Here is a 9,169-nt window from a genome sequence, read left to right on the forward strand (position 1 = left end):
AACTTTTGGTACTTCATAAATTTGTTTGATTAAATTTCAGCTTGAACATTATTATCTCATTTGCCGATTAATGTTCGTTCAAACTAAGTCTACATTTAGATGTTCTTATATATTTAATTATTTCATGCAATGTCTCACCTATTTATAATAATCAGACTGCGGAGGTGATGAAGAGATCCAACTCTGGTGGGCTGGAAAAGAACTAGTAAGGGGAAAGAAATTATCTGAATATACCGGTGAAAACGAGAAAACAAAGGTTGCCATATTTCACCTCATAACTCGATTTCTGTTTCCTCTAGATGAATAATTAGTCTGAGACAAATGTAATCATTGACAGATCATAGTCAGATTGAAGCCAGCTTGTTCAGATTAACAGCATCGCACTGTAAGAGTTTCGCTTGACTTGCTGTGGGATTTATAAAGATCTAAGTTGTCAAATATGTGTTCATAATCCAACTTACATGCTTTGTGTAGCCTAAATGCCTCTTTATGTTTTTAACTCTCTCTTATATATTTTTGGTATAGTTAAAGTCACAGCAATATCTTGATCAAGTGAAAAAAAAGGAAACGAAGTCTACTTATCAGCAAAAGTGTGCTACTCGCTTGAGCCTCCTATATTGTAACACTGAATTAATGCCTGTTTATATTTTAACAGTGTAGTGTGTATTCATAGAGGCCCTGTTTGGCAAATGGTTAAGTAAGAGGGGTTAACGAGAAGGATTAATGTACTTAGCCCATTCGATAATCTGAATGACTAAATTATTAACCCGTTAAATAAGTTTTATTTTAGTCATTGTGATTAGTTTTAGTGTTTGAGAATAACAATGATTTTGACAATTTTCTTTATAATTAGAAGGGTTAACTCTTAATCTTTCTAAATAGGAGTATTAATAAACCCCTCATTTTGAAGGGTTAACTCATTTTAATCCCTCTAGAGGGGTTAGCTTAACCCTTTTATATTTTTTATATTTGACAAATTATGAAGGGTTAATCCATTTTAACCATTGTATAGATTTTTTGTGTTTGGTGGTTAAGTGAGGGATTAAAGAAGGGGTTAAGTCTCTTAACCTCTCACTTAACCCTTTGCCAAACGATACCATGTAAGATTTCTGATAATGTCATTGATATTTGTTATAATCTTCACTTTATGTAAGATTTCCGTTTTTTTGTTATTGTGGATGGATTGATATAATTTATCGTTTAACGTGAAAATTGTGACGTGCAATTTGTTGCTCCCGAGAATATTACTGCAGCTAAAAACTTGGCAACTATAGTTTTCCTATATAGTTCATGTTTCTTTATGTGATTTGTCAGAGCATGGGCAGCAAGCTCCCAAGCCCGCTCTCAGCTCCGACGTGGACACCTTCTCCGATTTAACCCCCTCCAACAGCCTCCGAAGCTCTCCTAACCTGCTCTCAAGCGCTGACGTGGAGGTGGAGAGCTTCGGAGCTCCCAAGCGCTCCACAAATTTGTGGAGCGCTTGGGAGCTCCCAAGGTGCCAGATTTTAACAACCTCCCCCCACCCAACAATACACCTTCGCAGATCTGCCCAAAAAAGAAGCAAAAATCCAACGGGAGATGAAGAGGCGCCGGAGATGTGGAAGAGGAGGGGAAACAAAGATGATTTAGGGAGAAGAGGCCTCCGACTGGATAGAAGATGAGGCGCCGGAGATGTGGAAGAGGAGGGGAAACAGGTGGATGATTTCAGGAGCTTGGTGTTCGCGGAGATGAGGCCTCCGACTGGGTAGAAGATGAGGTTGTTTGAGGCCTCCGACTGGGGGAGAAGATGATGCCTCCGATTGGGGTTGGGATTTGGGGATTTGGGGTTGGGATTTGGGGAGAAGATGAGTGTTTTGAATTTATTTTAATCGGCTGAGTTGTGTCACTGTTTGAGGTTGAGGTCGAGGTGGGGATTTCAATTTTTTAATTGGTTGAGTTGTGTAGCTGACATGAGGTTTTTAATTGTTTGAGGTTGAAAATTTACCGATGTATAAAAATTTTACCGTTGTAAAATCATGCCGTTGAAAATTTTACCGTTGTAAAAAATTTTCTATAAATTCGTTGGACTTCACTACACAACTCATTCCACACAACTCTCTCATAAAAAAACTCTATATTTTCCTATCAAATTACAAATTTCATGGATCCCTCCCAAAACAACTACTTTTCGCAACTCCTTACCGGTGAAGGATCGACCTTATACTCGCCGTTCTATACAGAAGTCGTAGAAGAAGGTCATCCCATCGAGTTATCGCAATCCGCAACACAACAAGTGTCATCCCAAGAAACACCGACCACAAAGAAGAAGAAGGCTTACACGCGGTCCGAAAATTGGGCTGTCCACGAGGATAAGCTTCTTGTGTCTGCTTGGCTGTACACGAGCCAAGACGCCATCTAAGGCACAGGGCAACACAAAGATAAGTTCTGGCACAGAGCTAACGACTACTTTATCCAATACTCCACCGATCCAACGAGTCGCACACCAAACCAAATGATGCACCGTTGGTCAACGATTCAACTGTCGGTCAACAAGTTCTGCGGGTGCGTTGCTCAGATTGAAGGAAGACAAAGATCTGGTACGGGAATTATTGACCAGGTAAATATTTAACTTATATGTTTTTATGTAAATATTTAACTTATATGTTTGATTATTCTAAATTTAACTCTTGTGTAGACTGCAGAAGTAAAAGAATTATACCAATCCCTTTATGGTAAGCCATTTGTGTTGGACCATTGCTGGGTTGAGTTGCGTCATCACCAAAAATGGAACCAACAAATGGAAACTTACAATAAGATTCGATCACAGCCGAGAAGAACCACAAACTCTGATTCCTTACCAAACAATTCCATGCCAGCGACCCCCATCGAGTTGAACATTGACTCGGATGATGTTATAGCAAGGCCTGAAGGGAGGAAAGCGGCGAAACTCAAGAGGAAACAAAATGTGGACAAAGAAGAGTCCGCTAAGTCCATTATGGGAGAGGCTTTCGCGTGGATGAAGCAACTACTTTATTGAAAAATTTATGATTGTACTTGAAGTTGAAAAATTTGGCATTGAATGAAAACAACTACTTTATTGAAAATAAAATTGGCGTAGTACAACAACTTGAACTCCTTTTCTGAAATTACATTAGACATAAAGAAACTTAATCCTCGGCGATGGATCCCTTAAGCTGCCACAGATGCTCGATCAAATCATTTTTTAGTGATTTGTGTGTTTGCGTGTTCCTGATCCGATGATGATTTTGGATGAACTCAGTTAGAGGCCCCGTCTGCACATGAGAAGGTTCAATGACTGGTACCGAATCGGTAAAGTCGAAGTTGTTGTCCAATTGACAATCACGTTCATCTTCAACGATCATGTTATGCATTATGATACAAGCTGTCATGATATCTTTCAGCACACAAGGTTGCCAGAAACGTGCTAGTCCACGAACAATCGCAAATCGAGCTTGCAACACGCCAAAAGCTCGCTCAACATCTTTTCTTGCGCTTTCTTGTTGTTGAGCAAAGTATTTATGCTTATTTCCTCGTGGTGCTGGAATAGTCTTCACTAATGTGGACCACTCTGGGTAAATCCCGTCGGCGAGATAGTATCCCATATTATACTCGTGGCCATTGACAGTATAGTTGCACGGTGAAGCTCTTCCCTCCGCAAGTTGTGCGAAAACCGGTGAACGATGTAGAACATTAAGGTCATTGTGAGACCCCGGCAGTCCAAAGAAGGCATGCCATATCCAAAGATCTTTGCTAGCTACGGCCTCCAAAATAATTGTGGGTTCATGAAAATGTCCAGTATACATACCTTGCCAGGCAGTTGGACAGTTCTTCCATGTCCAGTGCATGCAGTCGATGCTCCCAAGCATACCAGGAAAACCTCGTTGTGAGCCTTCCTCGAGCAGGCGTGCAACGTCTTCATTAGTCGGTGCATGAAGGTATTCCTCTCCAAAGATGTTGATAATCGATCGAACGAACCTCTTCACGCTCTCAAGCGACGTACTTTTACCGATCCGAACGTAGTCGTCAACGGAGTCAGCGGATGCTCCATATGCGAGCATCCGCATAGCTGCAGTAATCTTTTGAAGACTAGATAGTCCTAACTGTCCAGCACCATTCCTCTTTTGGACGAAGTACTTGTCATGTTCGACGACTGCGTCGTGGATTCGAAGGAATAACGAACGCCTCATTCTGAACCTTTGACGAAAATAATAAAGAGGATAGGTTGGTGCGTCAGCAAAATAATCTTGGAATAACCGATTGTGGCCTTCCAGTCGGTTTCGATGGAGCACGATACGTCGTTTGTGTTGAACTAAAGTTGAACATTTCTCTTGTTCTTCTTCCTCAACGACATCAACTCCCATAAGAAAGAACGTCTTTATCATTTCATCATCGCTAGAGCTAGATGAGCTAGACATTTTATTCTGGGAGATGATGGGTTGAGGAGAGAAGTCATCGAATTTTATAGGAATCAGTCGGTTGACGGTCAAAGTTTGCGATACCTCGAACTTCGTGCCCAACCTCGAAGACCGCGGGTTACCTCGAAGACCATGTGCGTTACCTCGAAAGCCGTGGGTTACCTCGAAGACCGTGTGCGCTCCCTCGAAGACCGTGGGTTGCCTCGAAGACCGTGTGCAACGGTTAGAAATAAAATACAATAGGTTTAAATATAATTAAAAGTAATGGGTGAAATATTAAAATAGAAGAGGGTTTTTTTTTATATTGTTGGAGCTCCTAACTAGGAGCTTGTTGGAGCTCCATAAAAGAAGGAGTGCCTCCCAAGGTATAATTTGTTAATTTTTTATTTTAAAAAGCTTGAGAGCTCTTGAGAGCATGTTGACTAGGACTCCCAACTTGGAGCTTGCGGGTATTCTCCGTAAAAGAAGGTGTTGATGTATGATTAAAAATGAGTATTTTCCGATAAGTCAGCCGGATGGTTGGAATAATGAAGCCTCATTTACCATATTTGCTATATCCACTCCTAAACAGTAATTTTGGGAGTTGGATTGCCGAAAATGCCCTTTGATGTTGAGGGTGTTTCTGGAATGGACTTGGCATGTTTTGGTTTGGGAGAAGGGCACTTTAGTTCTCACACACCCTCAAAGTTACTGTTTGGGAGTGTCTATAGTTGGACCCCTCATTTACCCATTTATTTTCAGACGAGGCAGCTTGTTACAATAAGCCTCAAGAACAACCTATCTGCCTAATCGACCGTCCATCTCCCCGACATCAAAGCCCGTTCTGATACAGAAACTATTTTAACTTATCCTCCTCCGCGAGTCACATTACGTACCTCAACGACTCCGAAAGTCCGAAACCCCATTGGCCTCCATGATCCCACAGGTAGAGTTCCGCTCCATTCCCTACTTCGCAGGGAAAAAAAGAAAAGATCAAACAACCCCGAAAAAATCACAAAAAAATCACCAAAAAAATGGAAACCCCCAAACCCCTCATCGTCTTCCTCCTCTCTCTCCTCGCCGCCTTCGCCGTCGCCGAGATCAAGGGACTCCAATCGTCACCGCCCCCGCACCCCCCCCCGCTCCCGCCCTGAATCTCCTCGAAAAAAAATGTCCTCCTTCGCCTTCTCATGCTCAGACGGCCGACAACATCGCCGTCCGACGCGTGTCTCCTCCTCCGCCCCGTCGACCATTACCCTCTCGTGCTTCTCGTCTCCTCGCCTCCAACCTCAAAACCCTAGCCGTCCCCTCCCAGAACCCTAGCCCTAACCCTAGCTCATCCTGCGTCCTCTCGCGCCCTTACATCCGCCTCCTCTTCACTTTCCGCGACCTCTCCCCTCCCCACTTCAACTCCTACAACCGCACTTTTCCGATCGCCATCTCCGACGACGACGATCTCTTCTTCGCCAACTGCGTCCCTGGTTCCAAAGTCTCGATGTCGGTCCGATCCGTTCTCTACAACCTCTTCCCCGATGGATCTCGCGATTTCTTACCGGTCGGCCGAGCTCCGGTCCCCACCGCGTGCGGCCTTTTCTCACTGATTTACGTCGCATTTTCCGTAGTTTGGGTTCATTTCGGTCTAATCAGAAACCGGAGCTCCGCTCATGGGATTCATTATTTGATGGCTGGATTGCTGTTTGCCAAAGCTCTGAATCTTGTGTTTAAGGCTGAGGACCAGCACTATGTTAGGATCACCGGAACTCCCCATGGATGGGATGTTCTCTTCTACTTGTTTCAGTTCATTAAAGGGGTGCTTTTCTTTACTGTTATTGTGCTCATTGGGACCGGGTGGTCGTTCTTGAAGCCGTTCCTTCAGGACCGAGAGAAGAAGGTCCTGATGCTTGTGATTCCGTTGCAAGTCGTTACTAACATTGCTTCGATTGTGATCGGGGAGACCGGGCCTTTTATCAGGAACTGGACGACCTGGGTTCTGGTGTTCATTTTCGTTGATGTAATGTGCTGCTGCGCGGTCTTGTTCCCGATTGTTTGGTCGATTCGCTCGTTGAGGGAGAACTCGAAGAGCGATGGGAAGGCGGCGAGGAATCTCGCCAAGCTCGTGCTTTTCAGGAGGTTTTATCTTTTGGTGATCGGGTACTTGTACTCTACGAGGGTTTTCTTGGTTCTCTTGAGGGCGGTTTTGTCGTACAAGTATATATGGGTTTGCTTGGTCGTCGAGGAGGGGATTAGTTTGGCGTTCTATGTGGTGATGTTTTGGATGTTTAGGCCGAAGGTGAAGAATGAGTACTTGGCTTTGGACGACGAAGAGGAGGAGGCGGCGGTGGCCATGGCGGTGCTGAGGGAGGAGGAAGAGGACATATAAATGCATAAGAAGAAGATTGCGGGTTTGGATCTCTGACCCCTTTTTACTTGTTTCTCTCTGTGCGCAATATAAAGACGTGCTCGATTGCTTCTAACTTCTTGTTCAAATTTGGACCTCGAGCTAATGCGGCTTAGGAAACTCTCTCACTTTCCCTTCTCCTAGTTCACCCAATCCAAACAGACCCAAGGAAACTCTCTCACGAAGAAGGAGGTTTTTCTTGTATTTTGTGTCTCTAGATGTTTAATATAATTTCCTCGTCCATAGATGCTCCTAGGACTAGGCTACGGTGGATAAAATTGTTAATATTGAACGGTAACCAAATTTCTTGCAAGGAAAAGTTTCTAATTTTCTTAGGTGTACTTTCCTATGATTTTTTTTTCGGATAAGAAAAAAAAAATCTTATCTATTATTTTCGATGATTAATTTTCTTTTACTCCTGCAAAGTAGGAATGCTCAAACGAAAAAGATATTTCCATTGTCGGGGGACTTGAACCCAAGTCTCTTGATTGAGAATCAAGCATCCTAACCGTCTAGACTGCAATGGATTATACTTGCACAGATAAAATTATTGTATTGAATGTTAAACAAATTTCTTGCGAGGAACAGTTCCAATTTTCTTAGGTGTACTTTGCAGATAACCCCCGTATATATACACCTTTAGTAGCACTTATCACCCCTCAATTCATCTGAAAAAGTAAGAATTGCAGGAATGATGAGTGCTAGTAGTAAACAACGTGAGGGATGAATATATGTAGGTGGTTATCTACAAATCTTTCCTTAAGTGCAAACCGTTGAGTTTAAAGATAAAGAGAACACAGCAGATGACCCACATAAGAGAAAACCCGATATTTCGAGCTCGAAGGAGCTACTGCACTGGGAGCCAAAAATTCCATTGCACGAAGGGCTGCCATTAATGGTAAGTGACTTCCAAAAGAGAATCCTCGATGGTGAGAAATAGAATCGAAGAAATCCATCTAAAAATTGTATCATATTAGCCTCAGTTCTTATTCTTGCCTGCTATTTATTGTTCCTAACAGTCCATTCTTTTGTTCTCCGAAACTGCACTGTGTTATATGTGGGAATTTTGACAGGCATTTTTTTTTTGTTTTGATTGTTCAAAATTTTTACATGTTTTCAAAGCGCAAGCAAAAGATTATTTGAGCAGATGAAGGCCTCCGCTAATTCCGCTGGTGGTTGGATAAATATAAGGAAAATGTTCGCGACCTTGTGTATGTTTTGCTTGCACGTTTCCTTTCAAATTCCGACTAGTTAAAGATGAAAATACTCCTAGAATTTTAAATCTATTGGATCAGTGACTTATCTTTACTTTCCCCCCCTTTCTTACTATTTGGTCTTAAGATTAATTTATAGAAGATCTTCTATTGAAATATCATCTCATATCGTGATGGAGAAAATGGCACGTGTTCTACTGCTAGTTTCAGCATCATTTTTTTAGTGGTTAGTTTCAGCACCGTTGAGGACTGTTTGGTTGCTAGTAATTTGAGAGGAAAAAGGTTGAAACTATTGATATTGTAGGTTCAGCTCGACTATTGATATTGTAGGGTTTAATTATTATATCTGATCTGATGTGGCAGCTGCCAAAAAAATTAGACCTGTATTTTTCTTTCCAAAGTTTAACAGTCCAATTCACAGTAGGAAACAGGTTTACGTTAATATTTCTTCCAATTTCTGTCGAGTCCTAGTACCACTAGGTCCTCAACCGTAATTAGTGTACTCTATATATATTCGCCAAATCGTACCATCTTCATCCCCGAGAAACGATGCCCGGCCTTTCCATGTTGCGGTGTAGAGCCTGGATCCATGAATTGTCATTCTTCAACCTCGAAGATGTCGACGACAACACCGACGTACCCAGGTTCGAGATGGTCGCGTACCTCGAGAAGTGTTCTAGGGTGATATCGCCATCTAGCCCCCCGGCCACGAGTCGCCAACTGGAAGAGAGATCTTTCGTGTCCGATCCCGTCAGGTTCCTGTCGAACAACGCCCACTCAGATGCTGCCGCGACCGAAGTCCTTTCTTTCTCCCTGCACGATAGCTGGCCTCGGTCGTTCGTTTCGGAGATATCCTCGTACGCCAGAGAAGTGGTGGGGCGCGTGGAGCTGTCCGAGACGACGAAGTTGAGGGTGGAGGTCAGGGTTCATTGTAAGGTCGACTATTTTAATAACGAGCACTGGATGGGGGTTTCGTCGGAGGAGAGGAGGAGGATGGCGGTGGAGGCGAAGTTGGGGGAGGCAGAGTGGACTGCGGTCGACGACGACGAAGAAGAGAAGGAGAGGTGCCCGGTGTGCTTGGTGGAGTTCACGGAGGGAGAGATGCTGGCTGAGACGCCCTGCTCGCATTACTTTCATAAGGAGTGTGTTATGAATTGGCTGGT

The 9,169-nt window shown here is 43.2% G+C and overlaps 3 protein-coding genes and 1 pseudogene across 5 annotated transcripts in view; 3 read left to right on the top strand and 1 right to left on the bottom strand.

The window, feature by feature from the left end:
* The window catches only part of LOC109843621 (UPF0769 protein C21orf59 homolog), a 7,686-nt gene extending 2,183 nt beyond the window's left edge, over nucleotides 1–5,503 (top strand). Inside the window, exons 4-6 of one of the 3 annotated variants that reach the window (XM_020412571.1) lie at nucleotides 156–256; nucleotides 338–385; nucleotides 5,157–5,503. In XM_020412571.1, coding sequence (XP_020268160.1) covers nucleotides 156–256; nucleotides 338–373 — 137 coding nt within the window. In that variant the 3' untranslated portion in view covers nucleotides 374–385; nucleotides 5,157–5,503. Of the gene's footprint in view, nucleotides 1–155; nucleotides 257–337; nucleotides 386–525; nucleotides 750–1,314; nucleotides 1,783–5,156 lie in introns of those variants that run through there. The other 2 variants (XM_020412570.1, XM_020412568.1) reach the window with 2 other exon arrangements.
* LOC109841480 (glutathione S-transferase T2-like) lies at nucleotides 2,151–3,016 on the top strand. The gene is made up of 2 exons (XM_020410447.1): nucleotides 2,151–2,596; nucleotides 2,675–3,016. Exons 1-2 carry the CDS (start codon nucleotides 2,492–2,494, stop codon nucleotides 3,014–3,016), a joined length of 447 nt encoding a protein of 148 aa, XP_020266036.1. The 5' UTR covers nucleotides 2,151–2,491.
* Nucleotides 3,034–4,595, bottom strand: LOC109843620 (putative nuclease HARBI1). The gene has a single exon (XM_020412567.1). It carries the CDS (start codon nucleotides 4,413–4,415, stop codon nucleotides 3,147–3,149), a length of 1,269 nt encoding a protein of 422 aa, XP_020268156.1. The 5' UTR covers nucleotides 4,416–4,595; the 3' UTR covers nucleotides 3,034–3,146.
* On the top strand, nucleotides 5,666–7,127 carry LOC109842792 (annotated as a pseudogene).

The sequence above is a fragment of the Asparagus officinalis genome, chromosome 5, assembly GCF_001876935.1.
Source record: "Asparagus officinalis chromosome 5, Aspof.V1, whole genome shotgun sequence".
NCBI classification, from domain to species: Eukaryota; Viridiplantae; Streptophyta; class Magnoliopsida; order Asparagales; family Asparagaceae; genus Asparagus; species Asparagus officinalis.

Coding starts and splice junctions, on each gene's coding strand:
- LOC109841480 (XM_020410447.1), top strand. CDS start 2,492: ATGATGCACCGTTGGTCAACGATTCAACTGTCGGTCAACAAGTTCTGC. Junction 2,597..2,674: donor GTACGGGAATTATTGACCAG/GTAAATATTTAA, acceptor ACTCTTGTGTAG/ACTGCAGAAGTAAAAGAATT.
- LOC109843620 (XM_020412567.1), bottom strand. CDS start 4,415: ATGTCTAGCTCATCTAGCTCTAGCGATGATGAAATGATAAAGACGTTC.